This window comes from Falco punctatus (genome assembly GCF_963210335.1).
Source record: "Falco punctatus genome assembly, chromosome: 4".
In the NCBI taxonomy this organism is placed as follows: Eukaryota; Metazoa; Chordata; class Aves; order Falconiformes; family Falconidae; genus Falco; species Falco punctatus.
The window spans coordinates 21,456,828-21,474,593 of NC_137583.1; the positions used below are offsets into that span (position 1 = coordinate 21,456,828).

The following is a 17,766-nucleotide window of genomic DNA, read 5'->3' on the forward strand; positions in this document are numbered from 1 at the left end:
TGCAAATACTGCAAACTTTAGATCTCTCAGACCAACAGAACTGTACGGTTTTGGTCTTTGAGCAATGAATCCTTTTGAGTTTGTGTACTTGGAGCTGGTTCACACAGGCAAACCTAAAGCCTTATGTGGTCTTTCTCTGCAAACTTGATGTTTCTAGAAGACTTTCAGTTTCACCAAATAGCATTTATCTGATATTACCAATCAATTCTGGGTGATAGTAATTACAACTCCTCTTTGCAAAAAAAATCATAATAGAAAGGAAAATCTGTAGTAGGAAAGTGATTTTTTTTTTTTTTTTTTTAAAAAGGCAGTTGGTTTGCAATGTTGGTCTACTAAGTTATCTATACATATGCTACAGACTGGGTCTTGGCCAGCCTAAATTGCTCCCAGGCTGTACAGCTTGGCCAGGCTAAATTGCTCTCCAGCTGTATTGCCTAGCATTTCCAGTTGAGCAGAAACCTCATAACGACCTAAACATGAAAGCAGCCAGAGTCAGACAACAGGGGAGAACAGGGAGCAGGGTTTGGCTGGGAATTAAGTTGATTAAATGTGGGCTCCAGATATGTGTTTCGTTTTCCTTGTCTGCGTGAGACAGTGGATAAGCATTTAAATATTTATTGTGACTAACCAAAAACTCTGACTACAGTTGACATGAATATCATAGCCCAATATAACTAACTGTTGCCCATAAAGCAATGAGAGGAAAGCACTGTGATCTTCTCTGCTGATACATAATTATGAAAAAATAGGCTTCCTCCTCTTCCATTGGCACTGTGTTAATCTCTGTATTGGCTGAAGACAATATCATATAATGAATAAAGGAATGTTGATTCATTTTCATACTTTAGATTTGAATTCAGACTAGCATAATTATGGTCTTTATGGAGATCAAACTGATTTGGTATCATAAAGAAATACATTTTAACTTCTTATAAAACATTTCATAACGAGAGTTTATATTTGCTTTCAAGCACCACACTGAGGATTTTGCACACAAGCTTTATGTATAAAAATGATACATTTAATCAAATATTCATATTCCAATAGATTAAATAAAATCTGAATTATTTAAATCTTGACAGAAGTAAACAGTCCTACAAAGAGTCATTTGTCATGTATCTCTGCAGAAATCATGGTGACTGTAATCTAGAGAATGGGGGAGAAACATATGGCCATTCTCTATATGAAACGCAAAAGGATGCACCAGGAAATTAGAAATGACCAGCCTGACCTTTTCTATAAATAAGAGATGGACTCACAGTACACCATTGTCTCTGAAAGTGCACATCATTTCTCACAAATTTGGTATTATTCTCTGTTGCAGATCAGGCAGCAGGAAAAGGATATTAAAGAGAAAACAAAACGATAGCATGAAGCCACCTTCACTTAAATTCACAGAAAATATTTTTGCGATAGGGACTGTGACATGTCTACTGCAAGGGAGCTGTCAGGGTCCATGTAAACTGCTGTGTCCTTATTCAACACAGCGAGAGTCTGTTGAATTAAAGGCACTGAAAAGGGACATAAGAAATAAGACGTTCAAAAATCTGCAAATAATGAGTATAAATTCCATTTAGAACTCATCATGGGAATTTAATTCCAGATATACCAAAATATCTGCATCTTTATCAGCTAAACCCAGGATTTTTATGTACGTCGGGTAGCTCACCACTGTTAATTTCAGGCCCACCCAGCCACAATGATTTAAAAAATGGAACAATGATCCCTAAGTCACTCTGGTGCTTTAGAAAAGCTTTTAACTGGTAGCTCTGGGAAAGTAATGAGAATTACTAACAGGCTAAGGAAATTAACGCAGAAGGGAAGAATTTTCCTACCACCACCACCCCCCCCCCCCAAGTCAAAGGATCAATTGCAGAAACAGTGAAAAAAGAAGTCTAAAAATTTGTCAAAGGATTAAAAATGGAAAAGTAGCAGGAAAAGAAAGAAAGGTTATTTAACTGTATCCAGCCACCAACTCTGAGAGCCACTCCGCCTAGCCCCATGTGCTTTGCTGAACAAATTTTCTTCTCCCCTACTACCCATAACAAGAAAGACTACCGTGAGAAATAGAAACAGTTCTGCTTTACTATACAATAATTTGAAAGTATGAAATAAAGGGAAAATAATTGGGGGTCTTAGGTCAATATTGGGAGATGCGTAATCTTTCTGATCAGAAACCTAGAACTGTAAGAGATGAGTTACTTATTTTTCCTACAGCATCTTGCTCTATGACTAAAGACCTCTGGAAGAACCAAAATAGAAAGAAAAAAAATATCACAAATTTAAGCTCTAGACAGAGGTAAGGCCTGAAATGCATGCTCAGCTTTAGTTATTTGAGTAAACTCACCAAAAGCAAATGGCAAAGCCCCATCATGTCTCAAATGTAGTCGAGCAACAGCTTTTTTCATTGGGTTTGCTTCCTATTTTCTAAGATTTTCACCTGTGTCCTACCTATAGTTAGGGACCAGTCATGAAACATTTGGAGTCTGCCCTAAGTTCACATACAGTCTGAAAAGTTTAACAGAATGAAAAAGTTATGGAAATTGATACTTTTTATGTGATTTACTGCATTTTATGGTCTGTTATGTCACTTATAACGTCACATATAATGTTCAGCCAAGTTTAATATTTTGTCTTCAAACCACTAGCTCATCTCAGCTGTTTTACTGGCCTGACTTACTTTATATCCTAAACTGAGAGGATGCAATTTTTCTTTCTAGCATGCCCACGCTATCTCCTTTATAACACAAGATATTCTTAAAATGAGATGTATCTACCCAAACAGCTATTGTGTTATAAAACAAATCAATCTTTTTTGACTGCTACTTTGAATTTTATTCCAATTCTCTTCAAGGCTATTTCTCACTGGTACTGCTCATGAAAACACCCTCACAGCTGGGCTAGCTTTCTGAGTTTACAAAGGACATACAGTCTAAATTGGGCTAATAGACACATACGAATGGGCATCTCGATTAAGATATGTAGAAAACACTGTGATTATCAGAGGCAATCCTTAAAAGGGCTTCTGATCAAAAAAGCTTAAGTATAAAACATTTTCATTTGTTCATCACTCTCTAGAGTTTTGCCAGATGTTCTTTGCTTTAGATCACCAAAATAGAAAAGTCTGAATACATTCATCAATGAAAAACAATTCTACTCCTAGAAAGATGGCATTGTTAACTTTTTTGGTTTAGTGAAAAAGATTTCAGATATGAAATAAAGATTTTAAAAATCAATGATATTTTAAAGAATTAAATATTATATTCTAATTACTTCAGATAAAAATGATTCATACAATTCCAGGATCAGAAAAACAGCAAGTGTTACATGAAAGCTGACAACAATGCTGATCTGGCTTTTTGAAAATCTAGAGGAAACAGATTGCAGTGGTTGAAAAGTACAAAAGGACATGAATACACATAAAGCTGGTAGCAGATATAGATGATCTGATTTTTGACCTGCAGAAGGTGCTTAGGTTGAGAGGCTGCCAGCAGGTGGAGTGACCTGGCTAGGGTAAAGCTTGGAGAACTGAGTTAAAGTATCTTTGGGGATGCAGGAGGAGACTGCTGGTGTCAGCAGAGCAAGACCTATTTGAAGCAGCTGAGAAAATCCTCATGGGGTTACAGAGCTCTAGAGCAAGAGGATTGCACTTGGCAGCCTGGGGACTGAAGTGATGACACAAGGTGTGGTGACGCAGTGGCCTTTGGGAAGTGGATTGTACCTTCCCTCTCCTGTCACCAACAAGCAGATAAAATAGGTGAATACAATCAGACATGATTACTGTCAACATTTATGTTGCTTCCAGAATAAAACAACAAAGAAAATAGGTTTTTGGGTTAATACCTCTTCTTCCCAGCTGTGCAACTGCACTGCAAACTTTCTAGGTTTCCTGGACTCATGTAAGACTTCTAAGACCTGGAGGATGGTCCAGTTGCTAAGCTTTATTCAAGGATCTGGGATTATTTATTTGTTCTGTCACTAGTATTTGGTTATAGCTGTGAAAAAATAATTTCCACCAAACTTTTCCTTGCAGGAACATCTGAGATTTGGAGGGAACAAATGGGTCAGACCCCAGCCCACATCTGTTGTCTCCTTGTGTTTACATGCTGTAGTTAGATTTAATGGGTCACCAGAAAGATACAGGTTCTAGTGAAAATGATGAGTAATTCAACTTTATTTCATGCTCCTTCTGTTTCCAAATGGCCCAGATGAGGGGGGTGACTGGACCACAACAAAAATATCCAAACCAAACCCTGACACCAGGCCAGCTAAAGTACACAAAAGTAATATATCAAAGGATGTGAAAGGTTAAAGGAGAAGGAAATGACCGACTGCCTTAGACTGTTATGTGTGTGACCTTCTGGACCCCAACACCAGAAAAAGAGACCAAATGGCAGAGGAAAGGAAAGCCCAGGACCACTGCCCCACCACAACATACCTTATGATCTAGAAGCCATTTGCTGGTCTGCTGGAGGTCCTTCCTCTCCCACTGTAGGCACTCTCATGGACTGTCGCGACATGTCTGTGTTGTCAGAGCTTGACCGCAGTCACCGAGCTGCCGGACTTTCAAAAGGTGATATAAGGCTGACACATCCACTCACCTGGTGAGCAGGGAGGTAAAAGCACCAAACACAGAAAACCACAACTTCATCCTTCCCTGCTTCCACTTGTGAGCTAAAGAAGTATGAGGTAGATGGGGGAGATTTAATAGATGGCCGTATAACTTCCACAGGAAATATGCAAAGAAGCTAGTCTTCACCGTCACTTGCAAAATAAATCATCAACACCTGGGATATGCGATTTTATTATCAATCAGCCTTGAAATATTTCTTCTATAATAGCCAAATGTCTGGAGGTGGATCCCCCGCGGAATATAATAGCAGACCTTAACTTTTGACCAAAAACAAAGGACACCAAAGGACACATTTATGTGTAAGGACACACTAAAGATGTCTGATCTTAAATTATTGTTTTTCTTTCACAGGGAAAGAAACCCTTCATGGTCCTATTTTTATCCAAGAGCCATATGATATCACTTATTCCACGGGATCAGCAAATCCAGAAATCTTACTGAACTGCACAGCTAAAGGATATCCACTCCCATACTACAGGTGAAGTCAACTTCGGAAAAGTATTGTCTCACTGTAAATCTTTTAACTGCATTTTTATCAGTTAAACATACCTCAAAACATGTCAAGCACTCACAAGGAGAGTATACATAGATACAGTAAATTTGAGGAACGAAGGAAATATTTTTGCGAGTCTACTGTTAAGACAATTAAAGCAGGAAAAGAAAACACCTCACTGAAAATTGTCCCCCAAATATTTTAAAACATACAAAATTACTTCTGAATCCAGAGAACAGCTCTGAAAATGGAAATGCTGTGCATCTGTACTTGATAAAACTTTCCATACATCAATAAACGCTTGGAGCTTGGAAAGCAAAAGAGCAACATCTTTGCCTATTTCTAATTCTAACATTTCATGTATGTATTTATAGTGTTTATTTAGAGAAACAGCAAGCCACAGCTCTCATATCTAGCTTACAACACTCTGCAGACTTACTTAATAAAACCTTGGTACATAGGATTGTTTGTTTATTCAATAACTATGGACTCATTTAAAACATAGCTTGTTGCACCAAGTATCTAGAAAGCTGCGTCTAATAAGAGGAAAAGCTGAAAATCTGGAAAAAAAATGAGTGTGCTTTCTTCAGAAAAAATAGGAAAAATAATGGTCTGGGAAAAGCAAAATATAAAAGTAATAATGAAAAAGGGAACAATTTATGCAAAGACATGAAAGAAAATTGTGTTCTACCAACTACTTAGTATTAATTCAATAGCTTTTAATTGTTCACACAACAGTTTCCTCTGTTAAGTACCTCTACTAGTTATCAACTTGGCTTTTGTACTTCATGTATTAATTTGTTTCCAAATGTTGTGCTAGTAAAGGAATACTTTATCTTTTTTTCCCAGTGTTACTTCTCTTCCTATGAGCAGAAATCCTCACCCATTTCCTATCCCATTCGTCATTCCTCTTTTCAACATGAACACCTACTGGTTCATGTCATGAATTTCAAATCTTTCCAGTTCATCCATCCATCTCCTTCATATCCATTTATACAGGCAGCTTCCCCAGAGAACCATAACAATTACTGACTCCTGTATTCCAACCATGGACTCTACACATGCACAAATAGTAAAGACAGTGGGTTTTGTTAGGCAGGAGAGCTATGAAGTCTCCTCCCATCATATATCTAATATTAACAATATATCTTTCACTTTTTTCTTACCCATCTGTTACTTAGTTCATTATTTTATTTGCACTATAAGCACATTTTGCAGTCTCAGTTACTCCTGTAAGATGAGATCAACATCTGCAGATGGATCCTGAACTAGGTCAATAAGAAGTTATCAGACTATCACTGCTGCTATTATAGCCTGGGACCTTTTCACCATGACTTGAAAGGAATGGGGAGTCTTCAGCACTCTTCTGTGACTTCACTAAAACTAATGCCAGTTTTGTTAGATAAAGATTGAGCCCAAATATTTAAAGTTCCAACATTTTTTGATAAATCAAGCACAGCATGAAATCATATCCTTTGTTGAATGATGGAAAATAACAGTAAGGTTCTTCTTTGGTTCAGAAATACAGAACCACTACAACAGGAATAAAGTTACATATAAGCTAATTTTCTGTTTAGCATCTCTTGCATAAATATGCATGCTGACTAATGCCTTTTCTTTAAGGAAAAAATGCTTAGCATTTCCTAAAATCTTTATTATGTACTATATTAGCCTTACAGACTTACTGAATATAGTAGTTAACTTTTTGCAACTTCATTTCAATATTCTGTGTATCCAACAACCACAATGCAAGAACTATATAGAACTGAAGCAGGCATAAAGGCCAAGTAACAAAAAATGAGAGACACTGATTTCCTGTTGGATGCTTTTGGAAGTAAAGGCAACATTGCTCTGATTACAATTGAAACAAAAATATGGATAGAAGGAAAATCAGCACGTGTTTTAAGAAATCTATATAAATTTCCTGATAAATAGTCTTACCTATTATGCCTTTTTCTAGAAAGTCAAAATTGTTCATAGTATCAGGTCATTATTATTATTTGAACTGTTTCTTTGTGTGATGTTGGAAGTAAATAAACATAACATTTCAAATTATAATTTTTTTACACTTAAGCTTTTCTGTTATAGTTGATTGAAGGACCATGAACAATTAACTTAAGTAATGAGTTTAACTTCTTTTTCTGCTTACAGCCTATCCATGAACATAAATATCCCAGTTCCACATTTCTCCCATTAAGTCATTCAGTTCAGTCCAACTAGCCTTCCTCCACACTCAAAAAACCCTGAAAGAAGTCACCTAGAGCCTGCCAAGCAAGTGTTTGCTTGACATTGCCTGTTTGGTGCCAGGTGCTTAGTTCTAACTTTTCCTGAACTTACGTTCAGTATCCAGAGTAATCATGTAATCTAGCATTTTCAAGTAAGTTTGAAATTGAAGATTTTTTCCGCTCAATAATCTTCACAGAGAGCAGCCAATTGAATAAATAAATAAGAAATCCAAGGACAGCATAAGCATTATTTATTATAACAATATTTTAATATTTCAACATAACTTAGAATGATGTATTAAAATAAGCTAAGAGATTCAAATTCAATCCAAATCAAAGTACCACAGAAGATAACTGTAACAGAAAAATAAAAGTGAGGGGAACAGAAGCACAAAGTCTATGACGATTGCAAAAGACATAAAATACGTGTATAATCATTGTATAAAATTGTCAAATGATTCCCAGTAACCCCCAAAATATATTTATCTTATTCATACCCTTGAAAAACAAATGACTATCCTGCTATAGTTTACTTGATCACTAAAATGCAGTCCCTTGGCTCACTGCAGATTCTGCCTCAAAAGTGGAATCGAATTAAAAATGCCTCCAACCTCTGTTGTCTTGCAACAGTCAATAGTTTTTAAACTTTCTATTTTCTTCCACTATGGAAATGCTGTATACTAGGGTGTTCTGCAAGTTTTTATTTCCCCAATTATGAGGAAGTCTCAGGTGATTTGGCAGGATATTTCCATCTGAAAGCAAATAATCTAGAAAACTTAGAACATAATGAAGTCTTTACAACCCCCTCCATATTTTTATTATAGCAGTACATTGAAAAGAGAATTCATTAAATCCTGTATGCATAAATCCACACAGAAAGTAGTTCAAATTAGGGAAGAGAGATATACAAGGAAGAGCTTCTAGCTATGATAACTTTGATACAAAATCATGATGCAGCCATGCATGCTCTGTGAAACTTCCAGGTTTTTATTTGTAGAGCTGGAGAAAGCTCTTTCAGCAGGAAATTCTGATAGTCCTAAATGTATCTTTTTTTAAAGGCAACTAAAACAGATTAATGAAATACCACATTTGAATTTAACCAAAATATTTGCACATTGCCTCAGTGGAATCTTTAACTAATTCCTTAACTACTTCAACATTCATACGTTGATAGTTTCACTGAAATTGATACAACTCCACATTTAATTTCCAAAAACAAGTCATGTCTTCTGAAACAAAGTGTTTCCTTTTTCTAAATAGTTTCTATGGAACAATATTATTTTCCAGATTCATTAATCATAGACATGGAATGCATTTAGTTATAGCTACCGAGATATAACATAGCACTGTGTAGTATTTGATCACAGGTGTGATCAGAAATTTTCCAGCTAATTACTCACTTACCACAAGTCATAATTTTATGCCAAAAGTTTAAATTTTCCCTACCAAAATATCAAAGATTGTAGGTGACCAAACAGCAGTTTCATCTCCCTGAAACAAAAACGTGTTGGCTACAGGCTGAGGACTCTGTCTTCTCAGCTCCACTCGATTTATTTGAACATGGGTTGGGGTGGAGGCAGAGGTGTCAGGATTGTGGTGTCAGTAGCTACATGGCCTAGAGGAAATTCAGCTCAGAAAGGGTCAGGAAAGTCTAAACACCAGAGAAACCTGTGGGTATGCAGCTTAACAGTCAACTTATGTATAATGAAACATATTGACATTTCTCAAAGAAGTCCTAAGAATATTTGTATTCTGCAAAGATCTCTAACATTTCACCATTTTATAAGTTTTATGCTCTTCTGTGTTCTTTGAACGTTTTAGCTAGATGAGTGTTTTTTCAAGGTGAAAACATGATAGAAATTCATTATATTATTTTCCCACAGTACTTTTATTAGATACTACCCTGAAGACAGATCACATAATTTGCAGTTGCATTGTAAATACGCATTACTCATATATTCATGTTCATTAATAAATTCTACTCCTCTTCATTTGTATTTGCTCAGAGACTATTTGAATAGCAAATCAGAAGTATTGATTAAGTAGTATAAATACGGGGAAATCATCACATATTAGAAGATTGTTATTGTATCAGTAACTTGACTGCAGTGTACTTTAGAAGGAAGTTCCCAATAACCCCAGCATTAAATATTGAATATAATCCAGTGGCCTGGAATAATACTGGTGTATTAGTATATTCAAATATTAGGATAAATTGGTAACAATTTAAGAAAAAGAGAACAAGAATAGATTGCCTCTTGCTGGAGACCTTTAAACCAAGATGGGAAGGGGGGAAGGTCCCACATATATATTTTCTGAAAGCCTTTAAGTTAATGAAAACTGTAAGGGAATATTTGATAACTGGTGTTCTATAAAAGGTTAGATTTTGAAGCAAAGAAAATCTAATTATTTATTCTATGAATTCATAAAACATTTGTTTTCTTTTTAACTTTGAAAATACCAATATGATTTGAAAAGTTTTACATCGCTAGGGAATTCAGCATCAGAATATAGCATATTTTTAGAAGTCTAGGTTCTGAAATAATTGGTCCAGAATGCATTTCCTATAATTCTTTAATACCTATAAAATTTTCCAATGGTTGCATGAAAAAGTTCATGAAAATATGTAGATGATCCTTGCCTGAACAGGCTTATACTAAAATTTTCTTAAAATAATCCTTCAAAGATTTCTGTGCATTAGACAGTACACTGCAGAACACACAAAGTCATTAAATCATTGTCTATCACATGAATTCATTAATTTGCTTCCTTCAATGGTGTAAACATATTAATTAGGAAAAAGCCCACACCAGGATATGAACCCCTATTTTATATGCAAAGTTTAATAATCATTGTACCACGGTGATTAGAATGATTATGGGGATACTGTGAAGAATTCATTTGCAGCAACTAAGCCAACAACTTTGCATTTGTTTTGAAAAACAATTATAGATCTTAATTGGGAGCCATGTAATGATGACAGCAGTTATTTCAGTGATTGATTCCAAAATTAAAGAGAACTGGCAAACTAAATACTAGAATATCCTATATTAGAAAACTGAAAGGTTTAGACAGCGTGTACCATATGTAAATCCTGAAAACCAGCGAAATCCTAACAATGATACAGACTACTGATTCATACAACAGGCTCATGGATGGGCACCAACTATGATTTTGATCTTGTTTGTGAAAATTTAAAAAAAAAAACAAACCCCAAAATACTTCAAAACAAAAGCAAAAACCTAGACCAACTAAAGCAAAATGTAAAAAAAGGAATACAGAAGTATGAAAAGGTCAAAAATTGGCTGCAATTGGTAGGAAGAATTGCTGATGGTCCACTGTTGCATCTAAATTTCTTAATGTTGATGCATTCATGAAAGAAGAGGCAGTGACTGGCAGACCCAGATAAATAATTTAATGTTACTAGAATTTTTCACAGAATTCAATTGATTTTGTATTTTAATCAGTTATTACTGATGTTTAAAAACAAGTGCCCACTTGAAAGGTCATGATCTTTGCTTCTTCTGTACATATCTGTCAAGATTTCCCTTGGACAGAACTGCATTTCACAGCACAGTTCAGAAATCTTCCTCCAAAAGAACAACTACCTGTGCTGCCTGATCATGTAGAGAAAGGTCTGTGGCTGATAGAAATAAAGTATTGCACTGTATACCCAGGTCAGATCTTTCTAGAATATAGTTACGGTGCAAGTTTGCTTCAATTTGTTAACTGTGTGAATCAATACTGCCAGGAAGTTCATCTCTGCAAACAAGAAATAGAAGAAGTTTTTTTTATGCCGTGATCCTTCAGACAGTTTAACAAGGAGACAATTTCCCTTGTTTCCAGGACTGCCATAAAGCCTTCGGCAAACACAAAGTGAGCCATTAGCATCTCCTTTGTGGTCTTTGCATCCTAGGGAGGGGTAGGCATCATGCCCACATAGGTCAACAAAAATGATACAAGTTGAAGAAATGGTTGTGGTATAAAATTAAAAGAAGAAAAATATGTGGTTAGGTTGTTTTAGGATTGCTGACCACCTAAAGTATGGCATTAACAAGCCCAAAGCTTGCAGACGTCAGTGACTGATGTACTTTATTCTTCCTCTGGACCTCATGTAAATAATAAAAATCTAACTGTTATGTGACTGACAGTAAAGCCACAAAATTTCCCTTCTTAAAACAGATATTATTTATTTTCTTTGAAATACAAATTTTATTTTGATGTCTGTAAATAAATGTGCAATGTTGCAGACAATCCATTTTCTACTTAGTGTACTAACAGGGAGAAATCATGTTTTAAAATAGCAGTGTTATTAAATTATCAGTCTCAATTTTTTTGTATAAAAACTTCTCTCTCTGCTTCCGTCTGCCCTCTGAGGTGTAATCTTTCCTGATCTATATTACCAAATTATTTTTGTAACCGAATTTATGACATCATTCACAACAAATGTAAAGCACATTCAGCTACCATTTATATTACAAAAAATAAGGTAGCTGTAGTTGAGGCATATACCATACTCCCAACTGGATGGATAACTTAGTTTGTATGAATAAGTTATAATTACGTTTTGTAGACATCTGGATGAACACTGGTGACTAGCATAAAAGCAGTAAAGATTTTTCAAAGAACAGAATTATTAATATCATCAATATAAGTAGCAGTCTTGTGTGAAAACTGATATAATTTTGTGATAGTTAACTACATTTTTATCATTACAGGTATGCTACAGCACACTATTTAAGATAAATATGAATAGGCTCTGTAAATTATAAGCATAATTTGATTTTTTTCCCCTCAAAGGTGGAAGCAAAATGGCACAGATATTGATCTTACCATGAGTTATCACTACAGGTTGGTTGGAGGCAGCTTGGCAATCAATAACCCACATAAAAAACAGGATATTGGAACATACCAGTGTTTGGCCACAAATTCATTTGGAACAATTCTGAGCAGGAAGGCAAAGCTTCAATTTGCATGTAAGTTGGGGAGATTATATTTATTAAAGCATTATTTTCCGATTAATTCTGCACATGAACTGTAATTTATTGGATAATTAAAGTATCATCAGTGATTCTGTTCAAAGGGTTTGGCTCACTTCAGCAGTGCTTATTCTTAAAAAAAGAATCATTCCTGGTAAATATTAATAACAAAAACAGACATCTGATGGCTGCTAGCCCTCAGGAACAAGAATAACTTTCAGAAAATTGAAAGGTCAAGGATGATGACTGCAATTATTTTCACTTAATAAAGGTGTTTCCACTTTTTAAAAGACAGTGCTCTCTTTGCTATATTGCAGGTAGTTACAATTGCAGGGGGGAATATTGGAAAAAAAATAGGCTTTCTATTTTCTATAGCATAATGAGGTGTACGTTAGTCATTAAAACATTATAATCTTAATTGCCACATTGATATTTTTTTAAATTAACAGAGGAAGAAACACTTTTGCCTTACAGAGTGTTGAAAACTGTGTTATACTCTGATATGTTTCAGGTTTCGACTCGACTGGGTAGAGCACGTATGATGTCTTTAGACAATTTGATATTTATTTTAGGCTTGCCCCCCATTTCACTTCTTCACAACTTCACAATCTTTTTCACAACATTTATGTGGTGACTAAGTTCGGTTAATGCCCTGGGAGGGGAACAACAAGCAACGACAAAAAAAATCCCAGGTATCACCTCCATCCCTTTCTTGAGTATAAGGCTCAGAGCTGTCTGTTGCTGGGAGAAAGCAATTGTTTTCAAACCTCATTAATAAAACATGTGTCTAAAGCCAACCTTGTGTCGCTATTTCAGACACCAGCAAACGTATTAATTATTAATCTTGTTCCATTTCTCATAGCAAATCTCATGTCGCAGGGGTTATACAAAGGAGACATTAGAGGTCAGGATGGTTCACAGACTCTCTTTTAGTGGAGCTGATCAAACAGTATATCGCTAGTATCTCATTTAATAATGTTTTACCCTGAATTTCTCAAAGAGCTTTTGATTCCCAAGAGCTAGTCAAATGAAAACAAGAATTCTTATTCATTATTTTTCCACTTTTTCTAAAATATCTTTGCAAGCCAGCCTTCCTGTAAGGGAAATTATTTCAAAATCTAGAGAATTAAAATTGTTTAGTGACACAACAAATCCCATTTTAGAAAGAAGCAAGAATAGATGGTCACCTCAAAATTGTCTATGGAGTCTGTAATCCCCCAGGAACCATGATAGGTCAGGAATGGAGCAGGGAAAAGACCTAAAGCAAAGGAATACCCTTAAACGAAGGTAAAATTTGGTATAAAAAATAAAGAAGAGAAAAAGAAAAACGAGGATTATCTGTGAAGGAAAGAGGGCTCTTGTGATTTTTTCAGCATGTCACATTACTCCATGATTTCATCATTGCCTGGAAAATTCTACCCATGATTCAAATTCCTGGAATCACTTTGCTTTCCCATTGACTGCTGTCCCAGCCCATAGGGAATCACACTAGCTTGGTGCACCAGCTTTCGGGGCATACACAGCCCTTGTGGCCAGCACTCCACTGCATAATGTTTCATTGCACCTCCCTTCCCTGGCTTTCTATGTTTACTATTAGCTATAACCATTTCATAACAGTGTGCAGGCCAAAAGCTAGCTCTGGAAAATTGGCCTGTTTTAACTCTTCACAAGGAGAAGGCTTTGGAGAAAGCTGAAAGGGTGAAAGAAGGGAATGCAAGCTAATGGAGAAGACCCCACTGGTAAAGGAAGAGAGAGGAGAAAAGTCCTTCTCAGGATGCTGGTCCATGTTTGTCCCTATGTTCACAAATGCATCCCTGATAGTCCTCAGGGGAATGAAAGATGCTGGTTGGCACAGAAGTGCCTCATCTTCAAGCTCTTGTTGGAAATGTGATCCTTTGGAAGTTCTCCATAATAGAAAAGAGAAACTATATACCCAAACACACAGTTTTCTTTATGAGGCTGGGTTTGCTAAGGATCTAAACATGGATATGCACCTTCCAACAGAGCAAGGCAGCTCTGCAGAGCCCTCCTGCAATTCCCCTGCTCCTGGTGCGGCTGTGGGCCAGCAGTCTGCCCTCAGACATGAAAACCTGAAAGAAATCACATGCAATTTCCGTTCTGTTGGAGGAAAAGCACATCTCAGTGTGATGCAGCTGATGCCACTTAGCAGCTACAGGACTTGTTTGCCAGAAAATGGACTTCATCAATTTAAGTATTTCCAGCTGTTAAAACACCAGTTCTTTAATACCCTGTGCTGGTGAAGCATTCCCTCTGAAGCACTTACCTCACTAATAGCTTGAAGTCTCATGCCAATATGTGTCAATCAAAATGGCCTAAATATCAAGCAGTCCTTTTACTTGGGCTTCGCACCCCCACCAAGACACTTCCCAAAGTTACTATGGGGAGCAAGTCACAACATCTGGGTTTCATTTGGCCCGAGCAGCAGACAAACCCAGAGCTACCATCCTGCTTTAATCCTCCAGTTCTTAACAGCAATCATCTAATAGTAAAAATCTCCCACATTCAAGGAGCACACCACATTTTCATTAGCGGTGATAGATGTTTACATCCTTTCCCATATAAAAAAAAGAGGGGACAGACAAATTGAAGGTTGTCATTTACATTGGCAAACACATACAGGAAAATGCTTCAATTTAGTGGCAGCACTGTGAAACTCATAGAGTCTTAACTTGTCTTACAATACAAAAAAGCCCACAGTATATGGAAAATGTTATAATGACCTGATGAGAACAGTGGAACAAATTACCTTGAAACAGTTATTTCACAGTTAACATTTTCTTATTTTCATGTTGTCATCCAGTTTACTACTTTGTTTCAACCAATACTTCAGGCTATATCTTAAAATCCAAGCAGGCAGGAATGTTGATTATGACACTTTCATTCAATACCTAACAAAATGGGACTCTTCCCTGAACTGGGCTGCCTGGAAAATTATTGCAATCACTGTGATAAATAATGGAATCAGACCTATTATCCAAGTAACAGGGTTTATGTGTATTTGTCTTTTTGCTACAAGGTAACTAACTCAGAGTTTGAATTAATGATACCTCTGGAAACCTATTGTACATGTCAACTTAATACGTGAAAAATACTTTTTTTCCCCTCTGTTCAAGATAGTGAGCTCTCTGAGTAGCAAAATAAATGCAGTATGAGATTAGAAATATGTCTTCAGGTTCAGCTAGAACTTCATGCTTATCCTCTATTAAAAACAGAGCTGTCAAATGAAAGCTGCAGGAGGAATACTGTACAGAAGGAAGCAGCATAGATTATTAAAGCTACAAGCTGAAAATGAGAGACAGCATCAGGGAAAGCGAGCAGAGCAAGAGCATATAAATGCATTAGTGGGATACATACGATGGCAGTCCTATGTTACTCGTACTTCCTGGAGATGGGTTGTTTTATCATAAATAAAGTTGAAAGCTTCCTATAAATCCTGCACATCCCTTGCTACCCAGCAAGCAGTACATTTTGAAAAGCTAACGTGTGTTTTGCAAGAGCTGGAGCTGTTGATCTGGCTCTTCAGTCTGGTTAAAAAGCACTGGTGTCAGATCCCAGCTTGTGTAGCCAGAGCCTATCACAGACACATGGGTCCTCATGCAGATTTGAGGTTTGAGCTTTATACCTGCTCACAGCCTGCCACCCACATGGCACTTTCCTCCCTCCAAGTTCAGCATTCACATCCAGCACAAGGTCACCAGTAACGCTTCAGCTCCACGTAAAGGGAAGACAACGTTGTGGGGAGTTCATCATGAACTATGCAAGAGAGCAATCTTAAAGAAAGAGATGGGGACAGGGAAGGTGTTACTTCAGGCTTTACACAACTTAGTTTCCAAACCAAAATGAAAATGCTTGTGCACAAGCTTCTCAAAAGTCACAGGTTTTGCCTCTCCTGTGTGCACATGGGAGAAGACAACCCTGAAGAAGCAGCCACCCTGAGCCCTGCACTGCCAAAGCTACCCCGCAAAGCCACCACAGAGCTCAACCAGGCACAAACCCAGCAGCTATCACTTCTGACCCAGAGCCAGAGATAGCAGTCGCATTCAAAACTCACAAATGAAAAAAAGCATCCAGGTTTAAAGAAGTATTTTGATCAGTAAACCTAGAGTTTATCCTATTCTGTGGTGCCAAGATGCATTCATATGCATATTAATGAGGTGTTTTGCAAAATTCTATTTTTACTAATGAAGAGCACCTAAATTGCATTTCATGCCTTAAAAAAGACAAACAAAAACCATGTTATAGAAAACTGCTTAAATATGGCTTCAGCCAGAATTCTAACCCAAGGCACACAGGGGATTTGTTTTAATTATTTCATCAGTTTTAAGTAAAAGTAACTGTGTGCAAACAACTGGTCTTGAGGGAAATCCCCATAACTAGCTGCAGTAAAACTGTCCAGGCCCGTTTCTAATTCTTTTAGTTTTCATACATGTCTATAACAGAGACATTAACAGATACATAGGAGAAACAAGTGCAAATTAAACAAACTAGAGAAAAAAAAAAAAAGTATGCCACCATGAAAAAGAATCACATGTAAACTTAATTCATAACTATTCAGGGCATAAACCCAGAAAATTCAGTATTAATTGAAAACATCTAGTTGCCTAGGGATCTTAAATTAGATTCTCAGTCAAATTGTTCTACCATCTCTGACAGACAGTTTTGATGATTGTGGCTTTCTCAGACCTCAGGCCCCCATTATTAATCATGAATTCTGAGAAACAATGACAACAATTTAAATTCATGACTAGGATTAGTCATTTTGTCCAGAACCACACAGGAGAGCACACAGTGGAGCCATTAGACCACATTCTTTAAAAGTGTCCCCCAGCGCTACAGATCAAGGAAGGATTTTTTCCTTATCATTTCTGGTCTGCAACCATATTCTCACATTTTTCAAAGGGATGCTCAGGGGTTTTGCTTGGTGCTTATTTTCAATAGCATTTTCCTAAATACCCACATCCTCTCTCCTCTATGGCCAGTGACAACGTGCTCATAGCAGCATGGATGAGAGTGATAGTGGTGGAGCACTTGGAATAAAATCTGCAGCTCCCAAGTGCTCTCACATGCTTTTTGTAAGATAGAAGAACACAGTTTTGCTGAAATAACAAATTAAAGAGGCAATAAGTCCTCCTGGACAGAGTTTTTCCATTCTGAAACATAACATAATAGTCCATCACTAGTATTTAACCGTTTCAGGGGAAATATATTAAAAGCCATCAAGTCCATTTAGTCTTTGGTAGATCATGACAGCCTGAACATTAGCACAGCCCTGTTAGAGTGACTGTCTGCGAGATGCTCAGCAAGCATGAAAGCCCACTTTTCATCTGATTACTTCATCATGTTATTTACCTTTGACTGCACACAAATTACAGAAACATCACAAAGCAATGCAGCATGCCTCAAAATGCCATAACC

At 36.7% G+C, this 17,766-nt stretch overlaps 1 protein-coding gene across 4 annotated transcripts in view; it reads left to right on the forward strand.

Annotated features, from left to right (window-relative positions):
- The window catches only part of LOC308062777 (contactin-6-like), a 169,137-nt gene that overhangs the window by 70,905 nt on the left and 80,466 nt on the right, over positions 1-17,766 (forward strand). For 2 of the 4 annotated variants that reach the window (XM_080384700.1, XM_080384701.1), the window contains 2 exons: positions 4,985-5,111; positions 12,152-12,327. In XM_080384700.1, coding sequence (XP_080240826.1) covers positions 4,985-5,111; positions 12,152-12,327 — 303 coding nt within the window. Of the gene's footprint in view, positions 12,328-17,766 lie in introns of all 4 variants that reach the window. The other 2 variants (XM_080384702.1, XM_080384703.1) reach the window with 2 other exon arrangements.